A 27,614-nucleotide genomic window follows, 5' to 3' on the forward strand; every position below is an offset into this window, starting at 1 on the left:
AGTGGGTTTGAACCAAATAAGAGAAAACTGAAGGTTGAAATGTATTCTCAGGCATTGAATTAGCACTGATACTGGTTGCTTGTATCATATAATCTTGACTGAAGGTTTTATTACAAAGTGAACAAAGCAACACTTCTATAGTACATCTATTTATTTAATAAAATAAATAAGCCTACATTTTTTAACACTGTCAAAGTGGCAAAACTATTTTAAAAATGTAAAAACACTCAATTAAGGTGGGTACAATGGAAATTAACTATGTAAACAAAGGGCAAAACCATCGAGCAGTAGTGGGATAAGCAAAAGCTGAAATTTCAGTGAAAGCAGAATTTCTCACTTTGCTAAGAACTTCCTCAAAATGGCAAGACAGTATATTTTTGTGAAAATTTTGGAGCTGCCTTCTTAAATTAACCCTAAAGTCTGGAAAAATATATATATATATAATTTTTGTCATAACAGTGTAAGCATTACATTATAAGCACTATAAGCATTAACATGAAATAACTATATAATATATAAGCATATATATGAGCATAAGTATGTAATAACTGTATTAATTGGATATAATGAAGAGGAACAATAGGACAGGGAACGGTAGGCACGTTTGTGCTCTTATGCACGCCCCTTATAGACCTCTTAGGAATGGGGTGAGGTCAATAGTAGATAGTTTTTGGTTAAAGATTTTGGGATTTTGAGAAGAGACCATAGAGTCAGGTAATGTGTTCCAAGCATTAACAACTCTGTTACAGAAGTCATATTTTCTGCAATCAAGATTGAAGCAGTTAACATTAAGTTTAAATCTATTGTTTGCTCCTGTATTGTTGTGATTTAAGCTGAAGAAGTTTTCAACAGGAAGAACATTACAGTAGATGATTCTATGAGTTAAACACAGATCCTGTCGAAGGCGGCGGAGTTCTAAATTTTCTAAACCCAGGATTTCAAGTCTGGTGGCATAAGGTATTTTGTTGTATTCGGAGGAGTGGAGAATTCTTCTTGTAAATATTTTTGGACACGTTCAATTGTGTTGATATCAGAAATGTGGTATGGGTTTCAAACAGTCGAGCTGTATTCAAGAATTGGTCTAGCAAATGTTTTATATGCTCTGGTTAGTAATGTAGTGTTTTTGGAAAAGCAGCTACGTAAGATTAGGTTTACAACTTTTAGAGCCTTTTTTGTGATGTAGTTGCAGTGGGCTTTGGCACTTAGATCATTTGATATTAAAACTCCAAGGTCTTTAACAGGGTAGGGATCATCTGTAAGGTACTGTCCATCAAGCTTGTACTTAGTCTTTTGGTTCTTTTTTCCAATATGTAAGACTGAGCATTTGCTGGTTGAGATTTGGAGTTGCCAAGTTTTAGACCATTCGGATACAAAGTCAAGGTCTTTTTGAAGGGTAGTTGTGTTGTTGATGGTGTTAAATAGTTTGACATCGTCAGCAAAGAGAACACAATTACTTGTGATATGGTCGCAGAGATCGTTGATGTATAATATGAAGAGCGTTGGTCCAAGAACGCTGCCTTGGGGAATGCCACTTTTGACAGGAACAGGATTTGATATAGCATTGCCAATTTTGACCATACAATATTCTTGTATGTTACTTATTCTTGTATTCTTAATAATTCTTAATTATTATATTATTATTATAATATAATAATTATTATATTATTATATGTATTAATATTCTTGTATGTATGTTATTGTATGTATAATACAATATTCTTGTATGTTACGGTAGCTATCCTTTTAGAAGAGGCATTCCATCCTTCTAATGGGAAGTATATGCTTCTTCTAAGGTTTTTTCCTTATTTTTAAACAAATATTTTTAGTTTTAGCTACATGCAAATATATGCATATTTAATGAATTAATTTAACATTTTTACATTGGTTAGGAGTTAGAAACCTAACAACTTTTCTTCAACCTACAAAATTTTATATTTTATCCCTCAAAACTGATTATGTGTTTTGGCTGCTTTCAACAATAATCTGTGGTTGAAATTTAATTACCATATTTTAGGTAGAACAGAGGAGTAAAAAACACATTTTCTGCCTTTTATTATGGATTTTATTTTTTGGAAATGGCTAGGGGAAGAGGACTAACAGGTAGGCGGAGGGGGGGCGACTTGGAAATTAAAAGGAAACATTTACATGAGATTACCCTCAACCCTTCCTCGTTTCCTGACATACTCCTCTGTATATTGAACAGAAATATAGTAGGTGTTGCTTCTCCAACTTGAGAAAAGTAGTATCAAACGGATGTGCAGAGGTGTACAAACGTGTGAGAATAAGATAACATTGCACTGACATTATTGAAGCAGAAAAGTAACACTAAGAAATGAGAGTTGTTTGGTGCTTGGTTAATGGCAGCAGGCTAGAAGCAGTCTTAGTCTTAAAGGTTCTTCTTGCAGGCAGAGAGGTTTCTCCTCCTAGGATGGAAATGTTTCTTCAGAAACAGATTGACCACCATGCAGCATACCAATGAACCATAAAGCTTAACTATGAGCTGCAAGCCCTGGAATGCAGAGAATGCCTTTTACATGTAATAATGTGATCCCTATTGCATATTAACAAAGACAAGGGAATGGCTGGACTTTATTGCCCTCACCCACATACTGTACACACACTGCCCCCAAGGGGATGCATAGTTTCCTCTTCCCTTTTTTTATCTGGGAGGGACTGCAAGAAGGTTGCACAGGCCTAGGAGAGCTCAAGCTATTTTTGCTATTGTCATCCTACCACTGTAGACTATCTAGTTCCTAAGTAATGAAATTCAAGAAGTCTAATAGCCATTCATTATCTTCTGCATGTAGATTGCTTTCTCATGAAATGCCCAGGGCATGGATATTGGTTGAACAGACTTTATTGAACAGAACACTATGGTTCATGTTATGTGGCAATGAAACTCAATCTGAACAGCAGCTATGCAGGACAGTCTCTGAAGTAACAAAAAAATGTGAATTATCTCCTGTGAATTCTAATAGATGGTAAAATGGTGGAAGTGGAAGTGAAAGCGGAAGAGGAGGAGGCGGAGGAGGAGGCGGAGGAGGAGGCGGAAGAAGAAGAAGAAGAAGAAGAAGAAGAAGAAGAAGAAGAAGAAGAAGAAGAAGAAGAAGAAGAAGAAGAAGAAGAAGAAGAAGAAGAAGAAGAAGTAGTAATAGTAATAGTAGAAGAACAACAACAACAGCCAATTTGGAACTATAACACTATGTAAACCTACTTCAGGAAGTTAATCTGGCCTATTACATTGTTTAATACCATGCAGTAGAATTAGTATGTATTTTTCCCATGATTTTGATTCAATTTGATAATACAAAATTTATTGTATAAATATTTTACAGCAATAAAGTGAATTTCACTTTATTCACTGCACAATATGAACAATATCGTGTTTTTAAACGAATTCACTAATGAGGAGGTCAAGAGATGTACAAATATGAATGTCCTATCTTATTCTAGAGTCACATCTCCATGAATCTGCAGCCTCTCAGGCTTCAATTAAATCCTAAAAGAAGATCAGAAAATATTCTTCCTTTAGAAAAGGAATAGGACATGTGTTTGTTTTGAGAGTGCAAACTTTCATTTATTTGCAGTACTTTCTTCTCCAGCCTTTCCTCCCTTGTTCCAAATGGCATTCTTGGGTTGGCTGAGGAATTTTGCTCAGAGGCTTTTTTTAAATCATGATAACTGAGGAGCAGGTACCAGACTCCAAGGGGGGTATTGGAGTCTTTTTTCTCACTTGTTTCACTGGCACTGCTCACCAGCTAGGTGGTGTGGCAAAGGATTTGTTATGATGAAGCCCATGCAACAAAAGGGGGGAAAGGGCACAAGTATGTTTGTAAGGAAGGCTGGAGAAGGTGACAAGCACAGGGACTTAGTTGACTTAGTTGTTGTGTTTGGCTACCACTATGTTTTCTTGAGATAAGAGTGACCTATTCAGACTCCTTCCATAGTTGTGGCAGGAGCCAATACTTTGCGTCTAAACTGACCTTCAATTGTGACTTGGAGACATCAGCTGATGAAAAATAAAGTATATGTTTTTAATATGGCAGAAGTAAAAAAGAAGTAGAAAGTAGAAAATTGTGGAACGCATTGGGACTAATCATCTCAGCTTTATTTTTTCCTGAATTGTAAATTAAATGTTAAATTTAATTGTTGGTCTTACCTCGCCCACAGTGTTTTCCTGGCCCCATCTACTTTGTTTAGCACATTGCCCACCATGGCACTCAATGTCAAGTGTGGTCCCCAGCTGAGAAAAATAGCACATCTGTGACTCAGAGTCTGTCTCTCTGGGGAGAAGGCCAGGTGAATGGAAGATGCTATTTCAGTTCCTTGTTCTACTTGCATACCCAGAGAAGACAGGGAAGATGCAATGAACAGATGTAAGTGGAACAGCAAGGCCTGGCAAAGGTGTGGATCTGGTCAAATGCCTGGCCAAGTTTAAGAAAGAACAAAATCATCAGCAAATTGAGAAAGCCATAAACTTTACCAGTCCTGGATTTCAGTATAACATTGCCATTGTCATAACATGATCATGAGTCAGCTTTCACATGGAGCTACTGCACTTAAAAGGGATCACTTGAGATCAAATGTGCCTTCATTCTGACTGAAAAACATGATTATTTATTTATTTATTTAAATTTTTATACCGCCCTTCTCCCGAAGGACTCAGGGCGGTGTACAGCCAAAGATAAAAACAATAAAATATACAAAGTTAAAATAACAATTTAAAAAACATATTCAATAATGGCCGAATTAAAACCATCAATTGACCCAACCTAAAATAACCCATATAAAATTACAAAAATTTAAAATTTAAAATTTAAATTTAAAAATCAGGCCAGTCCCGCTTGGATGAATAAGTAAGTTTTTAATTCCCGGCGAAAGGTCCGAAGGTCAGATATTTGGCGCAAACCGGGGGGAAGTTCGTTCCAGAGGGTAGGTGCTCCAACAGAGAAGGCCCTTCCCCTGGGGGCCGCCAGCCGGCATTGCTTGGCGGACGGCACCCTGAGAAGACCCTCTCTGTGGGAGCGTACGGGTCGATGGGAGGCAAAAGGTAACAGCAGGCGGTCCCGTAAGTACCCGGGCCCTAAGCCATGGAGCGCTTTGAAGGTGGTAACCAGAACCTTGAAGCGCACCCGAAAGACCACAGGTAGCCAGTGCAGACTGCGCAGGAGCGGTGTTACCCGGGAGCAGCGTGCAGCTCCCTCGATCACCCGCGCAGCTGCATTCTGGACTAACTGGAGCCTCCGAGTGCACTTCAGGGGTAGCCCCATGTAGAGAGCATTGCAATAATCCAGACGAGAAGTGATGAGAGCATGGGTGACCGTGCATAAGGCATCCCGGTCCAGAAAGGGACGCAACTGGCAAACCAGGCGAACCTGGTAAAAGGCTCTCCTGGAGACGGCCGCCAAGTGATCTTGATACAGGTTGTGGGGCAATACAAAATTTTGTTTTAAGTTTGTTTTTCTGGGGAGTGGGTGGGTACTTCCACAAGAATCTAGAACAGGGTTTCAATAATAGATTAATTGATACACCTGATGTTTTATATACCTCCCATTGAGGGGTCCTTGGTGCTCTCTGAACTTGCTTATTTTCTTGCAGATGTTTCATTATCCTAACTAGGTAACATTATCAGTGCTGTTAGGATAATGAAACATCTACAAGAAAACAAGCAAGCCCAGAGAGCACCAAGGGGCCTCTCATTTCAATCCTGAGCTATGAACATTCTCCTTTATTGATACCTCCCATCTTGCTCAGTTGTATTTTGTGGGTCTTTAGCCACAAGACAATACTCATTCAAGATATTGATACCGATTGTTGATTTAAAAAAAACCAATTTAGCTATTTGTGCTACAGAAGCTACAGAGAAAATTGTCAAGTTTGTTTGCCAGTGGGAGAAAAGTTAGTATTATCATGCATAGTGTAGCATTAATGCAGTCTGGTATGACGCATATATTCATAATATAAGAGAGGCTGGAAGATCAGCACAAGGAGAAGGTGACACCATTCAATTATAGCAGTGGTAGTCTACTACACATTCTACCTCCAAATTCAATTTAATTTAATTTGCTCTCTGGAAGGACAATGCCCCCCCCCCGCCCCGAGATCTTGATGACTCCCACTCTGATGGTGTTCTGGAAAGTCTTGGCTGTTCTCCCAGCCATTGAGGTAGTAGTGGATGGAAGCTTTGGCATTTACTGTATTTTGAGTTGGTTGTCTAAATTTCCATCTTATTTTGTTGCATTTTTCTGTACCTTCAGGTAACTAATATGGGTGTGGGTGTGTTTTTTTATAGTGTGAACTGGCCAAGTCAATTTGGAGTCAGCTAGTGCAGAAATCAATCAATCAATCATCCAATCAAATAAGTAAATAAATATAAAGAGGTGAATTCAGAAAGTTGATATATTATGTTGGAACTTTTTGTGGTAATAGATTTAAGCGCTCATCATACCATAAATAAATGCCAGGTGTTCCAGGACATAAATAAGTTATTCCACTGGTAGATAAGGCATTAGAGGGTCATTTTGGCACCCAGCCTGCTAATGAATGATGGGAAGGGAAATTGACTCAAAGGAGCTGATTAAAATGTATATATAATTTTCCTCCAGAATCTTAACAGCTACTCCAGAGGTGGGTTTCAGCAGATTCTGACCAGTTCTAGAGAACCGGTAGTAGAAATTTTGAGTAGTTCGGAGAACCAGTAGTAAAAATTCGGACTGGCCCAACCCCCACCTATTCTCTGCCTCCCAACTCCCAGCTGATCGGGAGGAAATGGGGATTTTGCAGTATCCTTCCCCTGGAGTGGGGAGGGAATGGAGATTTTACAGTAACCTTCCCCTGGAGTGGGGTGGGAATGCATATTTTACAGTATCCTTCCCCTGCCACACCCACCAAGCCATGCCATGCCCACCAAGCCACACCCACAGAACCAGTAGTAAAAAAATTTGAAACCCACCACTGAGCTACTCATTTATTGTTTGTAATTTTAAAAACAAAGGCTTCTTAGTATGGATTTTAGTAGGGGGAACCCAGCATCTTGCAAAAGGCAGGGAAATATAACTCAAGAATAATTAATTCAAATGCATCTTACTAGCTGCGTTTCGTTTTTGTTCTGGCTGCTGAACAAGTGAATGTGGCCTTTACATGAAACATTTGATTGACAAGCAACAAACAACATGGAAAAGGAGGCAGAGAAAAGTGGCTCCTGTTCTGTAGACACACAAGGAGAATGCAAATTCTGCAATCAGTATAAATGGTGAAAATTTTAGTTTTACTTATTTCACTTTCAACTGGGCTGTTCAGTGTGCAGATGCAATGAGTTTGCAGATTTTCTTCTTTGCAGAATATTTGCAGAATAATTCATATCTTTAAATAAAAACAAGGCTTGGATTTGCAGCTCTGTGAATGTGGCACCCTTTGCATGTCTTTTACAGTTAAGGGTCTGGAAGGTGAAGCAACATTTATTGTTTACCTCCTAGGAAAACATGCATCACATGAACTCCCTTCTTTCTAAATTACCTTGGAACAAAGGTTCAGTCACTGTCCACAAATTCAATCTGGATTTGAGAGAATCTCAAATCAGCAGACACCTAATTGACTTGGATCTTATCTAGGGAGGGCAACAGTCTGTTTACTGGAGCTCAAAGGGCATCCTCCAGGTGCATCAAATCTCCTCCAGGACTCCATCCAAGTCTGAAAGAATTTCTCTCCAAGCGGTAGTTTTCATTCTCCACCACTGATCCCTCATTACAGTATATCACCATTCTCCATCACTGCTTGCCTGATCCTCCTTTTCTGTCTGGGATAGAATTAGAAACCGTGATTCATGGATCACTGGTTGCATAGCCCACGGGTGGATTGCCTTTCATCTCTTACCTGTTTGAAAAGCTTCCCCGTAACTTAGAGGAAATCATTTCCCCCCTTTTCTGCTCCTCAGTTTTGTTATTTATTTTCCATCTGTGATTCAGATTGTGGCTGCTGCTGCTTCTTCCCCCGCTTCTTGGATAGTACAGATCTGGTGCTTCCCCCACCTCCATGCTTCTGCTGAATGGATAATCAACTACCATGGGAGATAGAAGCCACATTCCAAAGGAATGCCCCCTCCCTTTTCCATTCTTGGCAAAAAAAGAGAGAGGAAAATGTTAAACTTTTACAGTTCAAAAACAAAAAAAGACTGTGCGAATGCATAGCATGTTTCACCTGTTCCTTGCATGAACACAGAATGGGGAGTGGGAGTGGAGAGAGGAATAGGCTGGTCCTGGCTACAGTTGCCAAAACAAGGTTTTGTTTTGTTTTTAAGTGGTAATCAGTCTTTTGTATTTATTTAACAGAATTCATGCACTCCTCTTTATTAAGTCCTTGATAAAACGTTCTGAAAAATTCCAAATGTTAGAATCTGTAAAAGAAAGTGCATTACCCATTAGCATTTGGAGCTGAGTGGGTGGTGCATATGTAAAATATGGCAACGTCTTTAAGTTCTTTAACCTGTGGTTTCTTTTCTTTTCTTTCTTTTTTAATTAAAGAGTCCGTGTAATTAGAAACTTGTTTTCACGAGTCAGAAGTAGACTGTCAAGAAAAGAATGGATAACAATTGGGGAGTCAAAGACCACGTTTTACATCTATGAAGAGTAGGGGGCTATCGCACATATGGGTGAGAGTGAATCTGGAGAAGCAATTATATAGGAATGCATATGGAAAGGGCATTTTGTTTCTTATTTTTGTTAGGGCCATACATCACAGTTTTTATCTGTTCCCACTTACGGCAAAAAATTGGAACTGCAATTCGGGTGACTCAGAAACCTAATGCAGGGGTCCCCAACCTTGGTAACTTCAAGCCTGTCGGACTGCAAGTTCTTTGCTGGCTGGGGAATTCTGGGAGTTGAAGTCCGACAGCTTAAAGTTGCCAAGGTTGGAGACCCCTGGCCTAATGCAGTCGTGGGGCTATGAGTTACTCAGTTATTTTAGTAAATGATTTTCCTTACAGGTCGTCTTTGATTTATGACCACAGTGGGATCAGAATTTCTAACAAAGCAAACTTGGTTAAGTGAGTTATGCCTGATTTTACCACCATTTTTTTTTTTTGCCATAGTTGTTATGCAAATCAGTATCAGCCGTTGAGCAAATTTGGCTTCCCCACCCTTTGGTTTTGCTGATCAGAAAGTTTTGCTGGCTGGAAAGGTTGCAAACGGTAATCACATGACCCTTGGATGCTGTAACTGTTGTAAATACATATCGATTGTCAAGCGCTGGAAGTTTGATCATCTGACCATGGGGATGCTGCAATGGTTAGCATGAGCAAAGCATCCTTCCCACCCACCCACCCATCTTCCAACATTAAAGCAGCCTTATCATCTGGAAAACCCAGAGCTACTATTTCAAAGGTTTCCCCTATTTATTGCACATATAGGCACTTTGTTTCATTACTGGTTCCAGGACTATTGTCTATGCACGTATGCTTCAAGGAGGCATGTTTCACTCACATGCTTTCCAAAGCACCCCTTTTAAAGTAATACCTTCCAGCCATACAAATTCTCTATCCATTTTTGCTCAACAGAAAAACTGCCCTGATAAAGAAGATGGGGAGGCCTACAGACTAAGTCTTTTCTTCTGTTACTGCAAAATATTGGTGGTACATTTGTCAACAAAGTATTGATTTAACACTACCATGAACAATAGTGCTTTGAAACACATTTACTTTGTAGTGATGGCTTGGGTCATTATTTTAGATGTGTAAAGAGTCATATTTCAATGATCCGTAAATAAATTCCAAGCAATATGGACAAAGTTGAAAATAGCTCTAGCACTTGGTTTACATACTGATACCTCAATTCCAGCATTCTCATGCATTATTACCTTTGATTCATAAAAAGTGATTTGAATCACAGATGCACGCATGCTTGATGGTACATACAACACTCTGAATAATTCACTGACTTGCAAATATAATTATCAGTGGGGGTCATGTTCAGCTATCAGGAACATAGAATTACCTATACAATTACCTACAGTATGTAATATGCACAAGTCTGCATCCGATTGCATACACAGAACTTATGAACTCAGAATATACTGTATGTATATACACACATATATACATACATACATATATATACACATATACATACACACACATATATTACTGTATGTATGTGTGTATGTAAATACATATATGCATATACATATGTCCGTGTGTGCGTGTGTGAGCAAATATACATATTTTAGAAGTTCATTAGTATGTAGATATAGAAATATCCCTGAAGTCCCTCTCTTCCATTAATGCCGCATTTCTCTCAACTGTCTCAATTAAATTTACATAGACACAGCAGCATCTGTGGCAACAGAAGAGACAAGGCGGCCAGCCTGATATCGGGAGCATTGCAGCATCATCACATGCAGGCCCTGCCCTTTTTTCTACCTGCACTGCAATGTTGCATGCATACCTCAAAGGGGTGGAGATTGTCTTCTTATGCCATAATGCTGTTTTCTTTATTCTGAAGACAGCAGCAACCACCGTAGGCTCAATAACCACCCTTAAACCTTAGCAGAACTCCCTGAAATGCAGAATCTAACAATCTTGGATCAATCCTATGCCAATTCTGTAAACATGCAAGGCTGCATGAGGGAAATATTGTAATGAGAATTTTCTTCCAAAACTAGCATTGGCGAAAAGGCGATGATAGGGAACAGACACAGCTTGTCTGTGAGACAAGAAAAAAAGAGGGTAATTAGAAAGGTGCCATTTGGACCTCCTGTTGGATATTTGTAGGCAGGCCCACTGCTTTTTTAAGTAATTATCCTTGGTTTTACAAAAGGGGTGTGTCTGTTTTAAATGAAAGCCAGCTTCTTTGGGAAACTGACTTCCCAATGAAGTAGAACGCTCATCTCTTAAGTCCTGAGTCAACCCAGCAAATAATAAATTGTGTAGGGCTAAATCAGCCTTTGCAGCAACCCTTGATGTAATTACGGTAATTATAAAGGTGTGGTCTGATTTTTCACTTGTGCTTTTGTTCAAATAAAATTACCTAACAAAAACTTTGAGGGTAGGAGAATTCCTTCTATTTGGGTTTTTCAACATATGACGAATTTTTCAGATTGTCTTTAGGGAATATTTTCTGCTATTCCAAACTAGAGATTAATATCCATTAGCAGGTTATCTTCTAAACTCTCTACAGAGACGTCTTTGGGGCACTCTCAACCTATTGCCAAGTAAATAAGAAATTATACTCATAAATGTCTTTTTTAAAAAAATAATTTGTTGAACGAATGACAGTTGGCACATGCTGAGCATCAAATCAACGGTTGGACTCATGTATACTACCTCAAAACTAAACAAAACACTTGCTGGCTTAGTGTGACGTGTGATCCAGATACCGAGTTTACTTTTGCCTGTATGTAGTGGCCTTAAGGATTAGAACTATGGGTGAATGATTATTCCTTGATATTATTACCTGTATGCCCTACTGCAGTACAGAGTGAAGTTCAAATTGGTATGACAGATTTGTCAATGTTAACCTGAGTACAATAACAGGAAGGGGGGGGGGAAACATGGTTTGACAGAATGGAGCAGATATCCAGCACAGACCTTAAAGGCCACGTGCAGTGGCAGGACTATGTGGGTGGTCCAGAATTAAACACGGGTGCAGAGGAAGAGGAGTGAAAGGCTCCCTGTTTGAGAGTCAGCTTGCCTTGCATGCAGTACTTGTGCCTGGTGACATTTATTCCCACTCCAATTCTGGTTTAAAAGCAAGGGCAAAACTTTGGAAATCCCCTATGTCTCTAAAGTGGAGAGGAGGTGGTCTTGGTGATCTCACTCCCTTTGTGTTAGTTGTGAGTGTGTGAGATTAGTGACAGTATAGCCAATAGCAGAAGGGGGGAGGTAGATGGACGCCCGACAGGCAGGAAACCAAGAATACATCAGAGGTTCTATATTTAGGGCTTTTTACTCAGCTGTGGACAATATTCTGTAACTTTGCATTGTTTGGGAGAGGGCAGAGGGCAGGAGAGCTATTGAAAGTCTTTGTTTGCAGAGATGCCACTTTGTCTGGGCCCAGGGAGCCAGGGAGGGAGAGGTAAGACATGCTAGCCCATTCCAATGGGATGGATGTGCATTTGGGGCAGCTTGTTTGAGCAGATGATCTACTAGGAAGTGCTGAATGCGTTGGGCTATTGTTCTTCTTCTCGAAATGGCTAAAAAGGGTTGGGGTGGAGCAGAAGGTAGAAAAGTTGTCCCTTTACCAGTTTACATTTTAGCTGTAATATCAGAAGAACAAATTGGATCCCGTTTCTTCAGCTACAAAAAATAGTGCCAGACTTACCAAAGAAAAAAATGTTAAGTGATAATTAGATCACTTGGAAGATACAAAGGATCAACAGAATGTACACAGAATATATAGGGATAGATGGAATTCTCACTGGATTTACAGACAAAGTTCAGTATTGTTACTCTCAGCAGAGGTATTTCATTTGTGTAATTGAGGATGGTGTGAAAATGACTCTGGAATGATGAACTTATTGAAAGATGACTACATCTCAAAAAGGCTACTTTGCTTCTCACAAAGAAAATTAAGGGCTGAATGTTTGGGAGACAGGATTTCTGACAACCACCTTGTAGAAAAAGCAGAATTATCTCTATTAGTCATACAGGGGAAAAAATTCCAAATTCCTAATCAATGCAAATGCCATTACTAAGGGAATTTGAGATACGTTTATGAAAGGAGTTGCAAATCTTCAAGTTTCTAAAAGTGTTTCAAAAAAGTAAGATGGATTTCTGAAGTCAAGAAAGAAAGAAAAATGCAAAAAGTCGAAACGTAACAACTGTGTACTGTAATCCTTATTTGCATGGGTTGCAAAGTTATAAGGGCTGGAAAGTTTTGTAGTGCAAGACCTCTGGAAGAAGATGCATGGAGAAAGAAAACATCAGAAAAGGACAAAAATGTAACCAACATATAATAATAGGCTCACAGAGGCATCTGAAATATAGTATTTTGGTATATGATGACGATGCAGTTTGTAAAACAGGAATTATTACTTAGTGTCTTCTACAAAGTTTAATTCAATACATTATCATTAGACAAGTTATGGCTTAGTTTATAGAATAATCAAAAGGTTCAGACCTTTAATCAGTACCCATACCAAAAGAAAACAATTCTGGGAGGGGAAAAAGGAGGAGACCCATGCAACAGGTTGCCTGTTATAGGAACTGTATTCAATTTACATAGAGGGCACCGCATAAGGAAGGCTACAATAATAATATGAAGCTCTCCAGGTACATATGATTCTGAGATAGTAAAATATGTCCTGCAAGTTTGCAAACTTATTTTCATGTTAGTTATTAAAAATAGTTACTTATTTTTAAGAGGTACTAATTGTGGTCCAGAGTGCAGCAATTATGTGTGAATATAAAAGGATGTTTCTACTTAAAGTACTGCTTCAGTCCTCTGAAACATACAACGAAACAGTGTAAAACAGTGTTTTTCAAATTTGGCATGCTGGCAGGAGAATTCTGGGAATCTACCTATCTTAAAGTTGCTGAGTTTGACAAACAAAGGCATAAACCCCCCATGGATTGGAAGTAAGGAATCATCTTCTACATTTCCAAGACAAAGTATACAGGGACAGGTAAGAGGGCCCAGTAAGTCCTCATCCTAACAACCACCGGTTTAATTACAAAGGACCCTGTAAATGAAATGAATCCCTTCATCCATGGTTTCCTCCAAGACACTATGAAATTTGCAGGAAAGCGGAGTATAGAAATATAGATGGATTTTAGAGGTTTCCAACCCCATTGCTTTTACCTGGAACTTCAACAATTTATTTTCCTTTGGGTTTTTTTAGACTTCAGGTGCCACAAACTTCTCCAGGTAGGAGGAAAAGTGAGGGGGGATATATGTGTAATGCTTGGGGGGGGGGGAATGCAACAGCTTTTGATTTTCACATATCTTTATTTTACCTCGTGAGTCATACCATCATGTTCTCAGGAGCTGAGTAACTGCCGGATCTATTTTTACTCTTGTACAGCAGGCTTCCTTTCTTCAGCTGCTTCTACAGAATACAAATATGAAGAATGGGGGTAGAAGGAGTAGGACTGGAGAGTGATGCAGACAAGAAAAAGGGAAGTTAAATACTCTGCCCCTGCCCCGCAAATCAAGAAGATTAATATGCCAAGATCCCAAAGGAACAACATGTGATGTACATCAGAAATTAACACACACACACACACACAAATAACATAAATGATTGTTATATTCGGATTAATATGGAAAGGAGAGCAGGTGGGAGATATTCTTTTCCAGTGTTATTTGGCTCTTTGGAAAAATAAAGAAGGAAAATTGGGTATTTTTTCATTCCATCAAAACAGGAAATAACTAGCAGTGATAGAAATTTTTTTGAGCAAATGCTCTTCATGGCTGAAGAGTTCCATTCTGTCCTGAACCTTGAAAGAGAAAAATGAAAGTAGAATCATGCGTAACTTTCTAAGGGGAAAGCTGTTAATTCTTTGTTGATGAAAACAGGGAGACATGAGAGCAGAAGATACATTTGAGGAAAACTCTCTTCCTCTCTTCTCCTCCGTTTTGATAGGCATTGTGTTTTCCTTCCACATCCATAAAACTATTACATGCAATCTCATCCTTCAGTAACTCTGGAAAGGAGGGGCGGTGGTGGAGACATGCCACCACTGTTGTGATGGAACAGCCACTATATCTTCTACATTCTCAAGAGGAGAAAACTAAACACTCTGAAAATATAGCTGATATAAAATGGAAAATATATTCCACTGGCCCTCACACCCCCTCCAAAATGTACCAAGGAAAAGATATGCTACCCACATACAGTAGTTACATAAGGGATATCCCTCTTTCTCATGGATAAAACTTCACCCTCAAATTCTGGTAAGGTTCACAGTAGTAAGGTCCACTTACAGTAACTAATTTCACCTTGGGAACTTGCCAGTTTTCCTTAGGAGCAGTGGGAAATGTTGGATTGATGTTCCTCTGTTTACCTCTCAGTTCCTAACTGATCATTCCATCATTCTGTCCAGTTCCAAACTTTGAAATTATTCCTCATACTCCAATTCTCTTCTCCTCTCTCTCCACTTCCACTTTAAAATATTTTTCCCCTTCTGGAATTCCAAATCCATTCTGAGAAATTGAAATTGGTTTTCCAATTGCTTTAGTTCATATGGGTCATTGGTTCTCAAGTGGGCTTGAGATAGTTTTGGTGTCTGATCCTTGTGATGTTTTCCGTTGCTGGACAGGCAAAAAATGACTTCTCATTATATTAAGGAAGAATTCCCTAACACCAACCTAGATATCCTGTTGAATCTGTAAAGTAGAATTAAAGATACAAGTTTTAGGTGTGTGCAAGTCAATTTATGTCTCTGTTAAATCTATTTCTTCATGTCAGATGAATGATGTAGAAACCGAAACTCTGAATGACAGATTCTGCCATGCTATGGCACATTGCCCCAAATGCCACCATCTCCTTTAACATCTGGAAAGATTTCGGATCCCAAAGCCTTCCTTCATTTTTTCAGGTTCTAGATTTCAGCACAAGAACAGATTACTCAGTGCCGAGATATTTTAATCTCTTAATCCAATATGCCAATATTCCACACTTCTTTAAAATGCAGTTTTTTAAGCAGGAACTCATTTCCCCCCAGTCCATTGTGCTCCAGAGCTCCTGGTCTATATAACTCTTCATCTCCAACTACAGGTTGTCTAAATGAAGATTATGGAAGATATAATCCAAGGCAACTGGAAGATACCAAGTTGGAATAGGTTGCTCAAGAGTATTAGTGTGATCACTATCTTAATCACTTTCTTAATCACCTTATCTAGCAGCACTGGTGGTGGGTGGGGTGGTTGTTAGTTGTAGCAACCAGAACAAGCACAATATTGGATTGAAAAAACGCATTTTAATTTATGTGGACTTCAGTTGCAAGAGATTCTATCATCTGCTTTCACTATGGCTATAACTATGACTATAACTAGAAGAGGTTTTCACAACCTGATGTGTCAGCACAGATACCTGCAGTGGGGGAACAAGTAGGTGCCAACTGACAACACCTCTGTTGTGTCAGAAATTGTGCTTTCTACATACTTGCATGCAGACTCACACATATGAAAGCGTAGAGCTAATATTGTGATGTCTTGACACATATTTTGGCATCACTGTAGCTAGCTACAAATGTCTTTGTCTCAGAAACAGATGTGATGTCAGATCCTCTGGCTTAAACTTGGCAGAAGCTATCCAAATAGTTGTCATGTCAGACTACATAAGAATTTATATTGTATATAAAGTTTAAGTTATAACACTCTCTGTCAACATAAAGTGGAGACTTTCTTATACCTGGAGTGGTTTCATTTTGGCACTTCATTACCCTGCCTGTTCCACAGATTAATAGACATTCTGTCTTGAGTTTCTCAGTCTTAGAGATTAGTGACCAATGGCTGTTGACATAGCAATAGCAATAGCACTTTGATTTAAATATCGCTCCATAGTGCTTTACAGCACTCTCTGAGCAGTTTACAAATGTCAGCATATTGCCCCCAGCAATGTAGGTTCTCATTTTACCTACCTCATAAGGATGGAAGGCTGGCTCAACCTTGAGCCCGTTAGTGGTCAGAGTTAGCCTGCAAAACTGTATTCTAACCACTGCACCACCACGGCTCCACCACATAACCAACATATTGGTCCTGAGAAACTCTGTCTTAATAATAATAATAATAATAATAATAATAATAATAATAATAATAATAATAATAATAATAATAATAATAATATCATCAGAGTTGGAAGGGACCTTGGAGGTCTTCTAGTCCAACCCCCTGCCCAGGCAGGAAACCCTACACCATTTCAGACAGATGGTTATCCAACATTTTCTTAAAAATTTCCAGTGTTGGAGCATTCACAACTTCTGCAGGCAAGTTGTTCCACTGATTAATTGTTCTAACTGTCAGAAAATTTCTCCTTAGTTCTAGGTTGCTTCTCTCCTTGATTAGTTTCCACCCATTGCTTCTTGTTCTACCTTCAGGTGCTTTGGAGAACAGCCTGACTCCCTCTTCTTTGTGGCAACCCCTGAGATATTGGAACACTGCTATCATGTCTCCCCTAGTCCTTCTTTTCATTAAACTACCGAGTTCCTGCAACCGTTCTTCATGTTTTAGCCTCCAGTCCCCTAATCGTCTTTGTTGCTCTTCTCTGCACACTTTCTAGAGTCTCAACATCCTTTTTACATCATGGCGACCAAACCTGAATGCAATATTCCAAGTGTGGCCTTACCAAGGCATTATAAAGTGGTATTAACACTTCACGTGGTCTTGATTCTATCCCTGTTTATGCAGCCCAGAACTGTGTTGGCTTTTTTGGCAGCTGCTGCACACTGCTGGCTCATATCTAAATGGTTGTCCACTAAGACTCCAAGATCCCTCTCACAGTTACTACTATTGAGCAAGGTACCACATATACGGTACCTGTGCATTTTGTTTTTTTGGCCTAAATGTAGAACCTTACTTTTTTCACTGTTGAATTTCATTTTGTTAGATAGTGCCCAATGTTCAAGTCTGTCAAGATCTTTCTGTATCTTGAGCCTATCTTCTGGAGTGTTGGCTATTCCTGCCAGCTTGGTGTCATCTGCAAATTTGATGAGTTCCCCATCTATCCCCTCGTCCAAGTCATTGATGAAGATGTTGAAGAGTACTGGGCCTAAAACAGAGCTACTCCACTGCATACTTCCCTCCATGTGGATGTAATTCCATTGAAGACTAGACACTGAGTGCGGTTGGTCAGCCAGTTACGAATCCATCTGGTGGTGGTGCTGTCTAACCCACATTTTTCTACTTTATCTTGTCGTAGGTTATGGTCTACTTTATCAAATGCTTTACTGAAGTCCAAGTAAATTATATCGACAGCATTCCTCTGGTCCACTAACTTATAACTTCTACATATAGCTGGTGTTGTTTAACATGTAGTTCGTAGATCTCCCCAGATTGGCATAAAATTCTATTTTCATATGAGGTGAGAAAAAATAAAGTACATAGAGGTAATCAAAATTATAAACTTGTTTTACAATCAAATTATATAAAATTATTTATTTTTAATTTTTTTATTTACTTTTTATTTTTAAATTTATTTTTCCCCTGACTCTGTCCATGTCTTTTGGCCTAACCTCCTGGCCATGTGAGGACTTTAGGCCAAAATACACATTTGTCATTTGCTCTAAAATTTCACTCCCCGTCTCCCAAATAGAACCTGCCAGATTTGAGAAGTTTGCTTTGGGGAAGCTACAATATAGAACAACTGATTTTTAGCATCTATCTTCCTACAGGTAAAGATGATGTATTTTATTCTCATGTTCAATAAATATCCACTTTTATATTCTGAACACAGTCACTAAATAATACATAAATAAATAGCCACAGAAAGCTTAAGCTCTTTGAATTGTATTTACCTCAAGCTCCATCCAGAACTGAAGGTCTTTTTCTAAACATCCTCTTCCTCACTGTCTGAATTGCTAAGATTTAGCTTGTCTTTAAAGCTATGATTCTAAAAATTCTGCCACACATCATTCAAGTGTAAATAAATAACCTTTTCCCCTATATTAGATCTCACGTAATTTAGCCGGATATGGAAAAGACAGTGCGCCAAAGACTTAAAAAACAAAACTTGGGATTTTCATGCCACAAATATCACTCTTCCTACTATATTGACCCTAGACTCTGCACATTCTCACTTTGATGTACTTAAAAGGGATTATGAAGTTCACACCATGAAGAAATAGTTTTTCATCTGATCTTGGTGGCATACACTTATGAAGATTAGAGAAATATGTCTAGATGCTTAACAGTATGGTCCTATAAAGTTGAATTTAAAAGTAGTTTAGTCGTACTACGTTCAGTGGGTCCACGGGAATGCAATGTAAGGAAACATCTTAAAAAGTTTTGTTTTTTGCTGTTGTTCAGAATTAGGTTTTAGGGACTTCTGGAAGTTGTGGGGCTAGCATTGCTAATGAGAAGATGCCCACAGCTTAGGAAATAAACATAGAAATACATCAATAATTCAAACTAAACATATATTCAAGCAAGGTCAAGGAAACTTTTTGTTTTTCTGTGAAGGGCTATGTTCTCTTCGGTACTGTGAAATATCCAATATTTGTGGGCAATAAACCAGCTGCTCTTTCCTCCTGGAGGAGGTGGGTGGGAGGGAATCCCTTCCACTGTAACCTCTAGGGGATATTCCAATGCTTGGAAAGCTAGTCATCTCTTCATCCTAAATGCCTATTAAAAGTACATAAAATTTAACCACTGCAGCTGGGGCAAAGTGGTGAGAAATTAAATGACCCAAGGTTCTCTTCTACAACTCACAGCAAAACTGCATGGAACTAAACGTGCCAATTGTATCATTTACATACTTTAAATAGCAATCATTGTGATGGCCAGCTGGAGCTTTCTAACTGTACTAAAATGCAAATTGAAGGCAGCATAATTTTCTCAAGGTCAAAATACTAGAAATGTTTCCCAAACATAGTAAGATTACAACTTTTAGCATTCCCAATATACATTGCTAACGGGAAGTTCTGGGAGCAAAGCTACTTTGCAGATGAAGAGGTTGGGGTGGGGAGAGACTGAGCTCAGCACATTTTGGTTTATTCATCGAACTATAATTAAGCAAGCCATGAATGTGTTCATTTACAGTGCAAAACTAACCTCTGTGTTACTGCAGAGTTTTCCTTCTGAGCTCCGTTCCACAATCAGAGGTTCTATGAAGCAGCTATGCACCCGGTTATGACATGTACAATCATGCAAATCTCTGAATGCTGGGCAACTCTAGATGTTATGTGAAGTCACAATACAGCCTCTGGGAACTGAAGTCCACAAGTCTTAAAGGGACCAAGGTTGGAGACCCCTGTCCTAAAGAATGAATGGCTCAGATAAATAGCATTTAAGAAAAACCTTAATACACAAACAAAATGTCCTGGAGTTTTACATAGGTAACAGGACAATCCCAAAGCCTTAACAAAATGGACAAATGATCTTGACAACTGAACTCCTGCCACAGCTGCAGGTTCTCCATCCATGGCTTTGTTCTTTGCCATGTTAGTTTCTGCCTTGTAAAGAATGTCTAAATCTCAAGACATAAACTGACATTAGAGCATATTCTTTGATCTTACAAGAGTCAATGTGTTGATGGAGAAGGAGAAAGGGGGCTTGGCTTGTGCCACTTATTATATATTATGTCTGAGCTGTACAAATTGGATAAATAGAAATTGCTTTATTGAGCTGTTATGAATCTGTACAATCCTTATAGTTCTATTTAAGACACAACTGAAGAGGAACATCTGGACTAAATACTGCCACCATCAAATAAGCACTATATAATCCATTTGCTTCCAGCTGTTTCACCCTTGACCCTTTCCTGCAAATCTTTAGGAACATCCATAGTGGAGAATTATAATCCTGAGAACCATTGATTAATAGTTGGGATTCTTCAGGCTACTGTCAAAATCATTCTCCTTTCTCAGTGTTGCTCTTATGCAGTTTGTCTTTCTCATAGATAAAACCCTCTCAGTGAGCCTGTTGGCTGCCATAGCACCACATCTCTAAGCTGATCATCCTCTGGATGGCTCACTGCTAATGGGTGGCCTGGCCCTTTTACCATCCAATGGAAGGAGATCTAGGTAGCTATATCACTTCACAGGAGAGAGAAAGCAGAACTGCTGGAATGTGCACTCAGATCCAGACATATTGATGAGAAAACATTTAGGATGACATCTGCTGAAAAAGGAATGACAGGGTAAAAATGGTTCCATTTAAAGAGCAACAAAGTGATTGGCAGCAATGCTGCCTGGTTTCTGCATCTAATCAATCTTTTACAGCAGAGACTTCATGCCTCGTTCCAATGCTGAGAAGCTTTATAATATAAAATTTATGTTCATATGTCTGGTCTTAAAAATACCATGCAGGGGGGCTGGGGGGGGCCTGCTCTGAAATCACTTGCCCTGAAAGATCATGAAACTGCCAGAAAAATAATGAGCAACAGCACCTTGGATCTCACAGGCAGAATGGTCAGAGCCCAACAGTACAGCATATATATATGCTGTAATGTAATGTAATGTAATGTAATATATATATAAATAATGGAATCCCCCACCCTGGACACTCTGTTTAAAGAGTCTGAACAGATGCACTTAGAGAGGGTTCTGCATGAGCAGCAGCTGTTGCAGCAGACAATAGTAAGTTAGATCATAGATCAAGGAAGGCCTCAAGTTTGCAAAAAGGCACCAAATTTATTTATTTAATGTATTTACTTGCAGTGTAACAAATTATTATTGGGGAACATTTCATAACTAGACGCAGCAGAAAAGGATCTTAGCAATTTACCAGAGGGAATTTAGATGCATAGATTATGACCAGCATTATATTATAAGAGCAGAGTCTACAATTGCTTTTTATGACCAAGTTCACATATAGTGGTTTAATCTGTGGTTTAAATAAACCACCATTGGCTCATGTCCCATAACATAATGACTTACTCTGGTTTGTAAGTGGATAGCTACTGGCTGGATTTTCATAATATATAGTATCATACGCCAAAATAAACCCATATTAGGGATTAACGTGTATAAACTGAATTAATCCTCTTGAGCAACGATTTGGAATGTGAGTAGAAAAAAATAACATCAAATGTAGTTTCCATACCATGATGGGCTATGCTTTTATTTTAATAGAAAATGTTGACTCTTGTTTTTTTTTCATTTAACAACTAATTACCCGAACTTCCCTCAATAAATGTCTCCTATTCAATTTTCCGAAGCTTGGATGTTTATTACATTCTGGAAATTATTACTATAACAACAAGTTGCCTTCCAGCACTGAAAGCAATGACATGTGCCAACTTCGGTGGATTCTTTTGTTAATATCATGTATATCTTTCTGGCTTTCTTTTAGCTGCTTCTGCAGGCAGATCAAAGATAATTCAAGCTCTTTCTTTCTAGATTCACTGAAGTAGCAGAGCTAGAAGAACATATATTAATCTTGTCGCCAAGTATCTATGCTTCAACAGAGAATACTAGGAGCCAAAAATACAACACAGCAATGCTATCCTGAGAACTATCCTCCCACTTTTCGCTTTCCCCTGAAGGAACAGAATTTCCCAGGTTCTATCTTCAGAAAGCAGAGGTGTTTCTCCATTCGCACTGTGTTTGTTAGCTAAAGATTTTGAAAAATTCTACTGAGACTAAATTCTCTTTTTTTCTTTGATTCATAGCCAAGAGAGGAGTTGCTGGCAGCCTGTCTCCTCCCCCTCTCCTCTCCCTCCCCCTCGTCTCCTTTAAAAGAAGGAACTGTAATACTAGCACCTTATTTTCTTGCAGACTAAAATTGAGACCCAACTTGCTCTCTCCTTGGTGCTGTGTCTGCTTCCACCAGAGAGCGGACCTTTTGCTTCCTTGCTGCAACAGAGTGCAAGGATCAGCGAGAGCAACTGCAGCAATTCTAGGAGGTTTTGCAAGACTTTACACACATATTTGCTGCAGCAAGAACCATTTGCTCACCTGTCTACAAACATAACAACTGAAGCCTCAAAACTCTTCCTCAACCAAGGCTACCACTGCTCTTTGGAAAGACGGCTGGCGGAGAAGCACAGCCAAATGATTCCAAGCAAAGGGCTAGTGTAAGTCAAATCAGAAAAAATGAGGGACTTGAAGATCTTCATTCTCCCTGTATGGTTTTCAATGGCTGAAGTTTAATGCTTTGAAGAAGCAGTCTAAATAATTTTGCTTTTGCCAGCAGACTTTTTTTAAAAAAATCTTTTAAGAGGACCTGATTTCACGTGAACTGCCAAATCTAGGGAAACCGACCTCACACTGCACTACTAGGGGTATGTAGATGGAAGAGACTGATTTTGGATGGCTAAGATTTTGATGGGGACATGACTAAATTTTTATTTTTACAAATACCTTTTTCTTCTCTAAAGAGAAGGCAGGCTAGTAATCAAGTCCCTCCACTCTGGAACTGTTAATTCCCCCCACCCCTAAGAGTACATATTATTTTTTGGGAGAAAGTTTACTGGGACTGAAATGAGGCAGTGAAGAACTCTACACTTGATATACAACCAATTACAGTCAGGGCAGATCCTCACTCTCAAGTCTGCCTGAACTGGGGAAATCTTAATTCTTTATTTTTTATTTTTTATTTTAAAAAAAGACTCTCCTTCAATGTGTCTGGAACTTTTGGGGATTGGAGTCGGCATGAATTTTGGACTGCTTTTCGTGTCTCTCTGTTACCTGCCACTCATCAGCAGTGAGGTAAGTACTTGCCTTTAAAAAAATAGTAACAAAAACCTCCTGGTGAACATTAAGTAATGATAAAAGTATATGCAAAGGGTAGGAAACACAAGTAGGTAATTACCAGCACACTTTTTCCCTTATAGAATGGAGAAATTAATTTTGACCCACTAAATTAAACTGACATCTTGGTTACCTTTTCTGAAAAAAAAAAAATCCTGAAAGAATTATTCTGGGGGCGGGGTGTGGAGTTACTGATTCCAGTATTTAGAAAAACAATACAATCTTATGCATGTTTACTTGGAATTCCCAGGAAATTAAATGTGATTTACTCCCCAGAAAGTGTTAATACAATTGGACTTTAATCATAATAATCGTCAAACAGCTGCTCCTGGAAGTGCCTTGTTTATGGTTGTCCAGTCTGGGTAAATACAGTCCATGTGGTCTTTTCATTTTCTCCTAACATGGAAAAAAGGCACCTACAGCCTGTTTGTCGGAACTAGAAAACCTTTTTTTTTTTTTTTGCAAGCCAAGATTTTAAGTTAAGCTATCAGTATCATATTACATGAGAACATGTTGATGCTGTGACACCCATTTGTCCATCTGTGACTGATACACTTATAACCAGTGATTTTTATTTCTCAAATACTGTGGGGGGGAAAGTTGTATTGGCATTCTCATTTCCAGTGTATTCCAGCTACACTGCTTATCTAATGCTTATGGTTTGTTATGCTTTTGAAAGGTAAGGAGCATCTTGTACAATACCAGATTATCTTGGAAGATCTGGACATTGATAAAATTGGAGAACTCTATTTGGGAATTCAGCCCAGGTAGCTGCCATACAGAGGGTAGAAGAGGGAGAGTCTCTGTTAGTTAATGGAGGGAGCCTGGCATATTTCTTATGATGCCCAAGGGAGCTGGTCTGAATGAAACAAGCAAAGGTTTCTCTCTCACACACTCCTACAGTGGGAGGATCAAACTAAAAGGAATTCCAACTGGGGGGATATTTAGCTGGGGATGTAGTTCTTCCAGCTGTTCCAAGTTGGAGCTGCCACGGGAGAGATCCTGTATCGGTTCCAAACAAATGCCCAAGAGGAAAGACAGGGAATATGAAGATTGGGTAGGGAGGAGTTCTTAAAGGGCCAGAGTTGCTGGATTTCCCTTTGATCTCGTGGAAAAAGTCTCTGCAATTTCTATATGCATTACTTTTGGTCCTGCTCAGCTCTGCTTCATTGGCACTTGGGGGTATATCAAATTCTTTGATGTGGGGGTTGGGGATTTTTTTTTGGAGGGGTACTCTTTGGACCTTTTCTCGAAAAAAGGGTACAGCCAATTGCTTTGAACCAAGTATCAATGTAAGAGGCAGGCTCCAGTTCCTTAATGCTGGGTAGGTGTGCTGCCTTCACAAATCCAAAGATGGCAAGGAGATTACCATTATCCTGCCAAGAAGCCATACCTGTGTGCCTAGGTATGGGCAGAGTAATAATGAAAAGGGGGGTCGTGAGCACACAGGCAAGAGAGGTGCAGCCGATTTGGAATGCCTAGTTTAAGGGAGAGACTGCACAATAGGATTGTTTAAAGAATGAAAACTGCCTCCATTTTCGAAGAAAAGAGGCAATCTTGCAATATCATTTACAGAGAATAACAGAGGCTCAAATAAACCTGTATAAAGTCACACCCCTTTTTTGCCAAATAAAGCAGGTGGAAGGAAGCCAACAAAAAACTTCGGGTTTGCCCTTAATTTGTACCTATTAGTAAGACTGGCCCAGAAATTAATGAAATGCTGTATAAGCGAACCCGGGCAGCGGGGAAATTCTCCTCCGGGGGTCGCTGCGGCTCGCCTCCCCCCTTCCTAGAGCAACAGAGGCTTCCCAACCAGATGATTTGTTTTAGAGCCTTAAAAAAAAAAGAAAGAAAATCGGTATGCAGTTTCCTGAGCAAGAGAATATCTGGAAGGCTGCCAAACCTCAGGTTACTTGTGTGCCCACAAACCTGTGCAAAGAATTCTTCTTTTGTTCTCCGGGAGAAGAGAGCGGAGGGAGGGGGAAAGGAGGTGCGTCACGCGCTCCTCGACGGCCTCCTCTGAATCCCGCTGGAGGTGGTCGTAGCAACGAAAACCACCGGACCCGCCCGGACTTTATCCAGCCGGAGGGGAGGAAAGGGGGACGGGCGCACCTTGGGCCCTCCTCTCGCTGCTCGCGGGCGCTGCCAGGCCCTTCTTCGCATCTTCTCCCGGGCTAAACCGAAACAGCCTTTGGGGGTGGGGAGTTGTTCTCGGAGTGGGCAGCCCTCTCGGCCTCCAGTGGCAGTAAACCTGTGTGGGTAGCACCTCCCCAAATGCTGTTGTCCTTGCTGCAGTCCTCTTGGTCTCCTTAGAGGTTCCCGGTTAGTACTGGCATAAATGTCTGCGGCGGTGATTCCTGAGGTTTTTAAATATCCAGCAATACAGTAGCGTAGCGGCTGCGCCTCTCTTTGCAGGGAGTGGCAAGTTGAATGGTGACCTATTAAAATAAAATGTAAACTACAGTAGAGCGTTACTAACAATAGGTAAAGACCAGTAGTGAAGGGGGGCTCTTGAGGCCTCAGTAAAAATTCCTAGAGCCTTGCTGTGCGGTAAATGACCTTTAACAGATTTAACAGAGTTGGAAGGGACCTTGTAGGTCATCTAGTCCAACCCCACCCCTCCCAAGCAGGAGACCCTACACCAGGGGTCGGCAACTTTACCACTTGTGGACTTCATCTCCCAGAATTCCTCAGCCAGCATGTGCTGGCTGAGGAATTCTGGGAGTTGAAGCCCACAAGTGGTAAAGTTGCCAAGGTTGGAGAGTCCTGCCTTACACCATTTCTGACAGATGGCAGCCCAGTCTCTTCTTGACAGCTTCCAGTGGTGAAGCTCCCACAATTTTTGAAGGCAAGCTTAGCTGTTCCACTGGTTGATTGTTCTCACTGTCAGAAAATTTCTCCTTATTTCCAGGTTGAATCTCTCCTTGTTCAGTTTCCATCCATTATTCCTTGTCTGGTCTTCAGATAAGGACCTTCTTGCCCTGTCTTGACATTGGTGGATTCTGTATCACGGGTGTCAAACTCGCCACATCATGTTGCCGTCACGTGATGTTTCACAATGTTTTTCCCCCTTCGCAGAGCTGGTGTGTGTGATGCATTCAGCCCGCAGGCCGCCAGTTTGACACTCCTGATTTTGGTGTGGAATCTCACCATATAGATAGACCTTCTCCATGACATCTCTCTCTCTAACCTGGCTTTCCAGATTTTCCAAGGTTGCATCCATTGCCGCTGTAGTTGAGTATGCGCACTTTATTGCCGATCATGCTTTTCCTTCCACCTGTTCCAGCAATTAGCAATAATAAAATTTGGTTTCTGAGCAGGATTGGTGAGAAAAGGGGTAGCATATTGATAAGTTCTCTTCAAGGACTTACAGTATGCTTCAGAACTATCTGTATATAGCTTTAGTGTTGCATCTCTTCTAAATACTTCTAAATACATGCATTCTAGGTTGCAATGCAATGATATAGCAGCTGCCTATGTAGCTATCATATATTTTATTACGTATTGTGCCTTTATATAAAAAAAGTGACCTTTTTAAAATTCCATTTGGAACCTTGCTATAGAGAGAAGGTAGATTGATTTATGAATAAAAGTGTTGTAATCCACCTTGTTTTCTCTTGGAAAGCTGGTGTCTTTTTTTCAATTGAAGTTGCCATAGTTAAGACTTTGTTTAAAGGCATGAATAAGGTGCAAAACAGCATACATTTATAAAAGGTACATTTGTATAAATTGTAGCTTTTCTCTTAAAGATATGAGCTATGATTTGATTGTATGTGCTCTGAAGAATAAAAACTACATTTGGTATTTGAATAGTATAAAAGGGCCTCCCTTTGTTTGCTGACAGATAAATTAGCTTAGCTCATGGAACAGGTAAGTATTCTGCTGCTACTACTGTTGCAATAGGAAGAATAACATTTCCATATAAAGCTGTTTGTTTTAATACTGGTAAAATACAACCAACAGAGCCAAAGTGATAGTTAAGGTATCCGAATAGAACTGAGGAGACCCAGGTTCAAGATAGTCCTCAGCCATGGAAAAAAGTATGGAAATTTTGGATTAACTATATCCCACACTACCTCACACAGTAGTTGTTTGGATAAAATCAAATCTCTTTATAAGCCACCTTGATCTCTTGAAGACAGAGCTGGATATCATTCTAACATATGCATGTGGGTTGCTTAAGGCTAAATCAGCCATCTATTTTGTCTATAGTTAGGTAAATGATATACCATCAAACACCTGCATTCGGGTACTGTGTGCATCCTGCTTTTAA

At 39.6% G+C, this 27,614-nt stretch overlaps 1 protein-coding gene and 1 long non-coding RNA gene across 8 annotated transcripts in view; one reads left to right on the plus strand and one right to left on the minus strand.

Moving 5' to 3' along the window:
* On the minus strand, positions 1-25,662 carry LOC131202236 (uncharacterized). Of its 6 annotated transcripts, XR_009156102.1 has the most exons (7): positions 25,271-25,662; positions 25,027-25,174; positions 19,701-19,904; positions 17,509-17,997; positions 13,946-15,317; positions 8,482-8,562; positions 1-8,392 (listed from the first exon to the last, which is right to left on the minus strand). It is a non-coding gene; the product is annotated as an uncharacterized LOC131202236 (long non-coding RNA). The 6 variants fall into 6 exon arrangements; XR_009156103.1 differs by lacking the exons at positions 19,701-19,904; positions 25,027-25,174; XR_009156098.1 differs by lacking the exons at positions 17,509-17,997; positions 25,027-25,174.
* PDGFB (platelet derived growth factor subunit B) overlaps positions 19,940-27,614 on the plus strand; it is a 43,262-nt gene continuing 35,587 nt past the window's right edge. The window contains exons 1-2 of one of the 2 annotated variants that reach the window (XM_058191010.1): positions 19,940-22,665; positions 23,199-23,299. In XM_058191010.1, coding sequence (XP_058046993.1) covers positions 23,210-23,299 — 90 coding nt within the window. In that variant the 5' untranslated portion in view covers positions 19,940-22,665; positions 23,199-23,209. Of the gene's footprint in view, positions 23,300-27,614 lie in introns of both variants that reach the window. The other variant, XM_058191009.1, reaches the window with a different exon arrangement.

The sequence above is a fragment of the Ahaetulla prasina genome, chromosome 7 (assembly GCF_028640845.1).
Source record: "Ahaetulla prasina isolate Xishuangbanna chromosome 7, ASM2864084v1, whole genome shotgun sequence".
In the NCBI taxonomy this organism is placed as follows: Eukaryota; Metazoa; Chordata; class Lepidosauria; order Squamata; family Colubridae; genus Ahaetulla; species Ahaetulla prasina.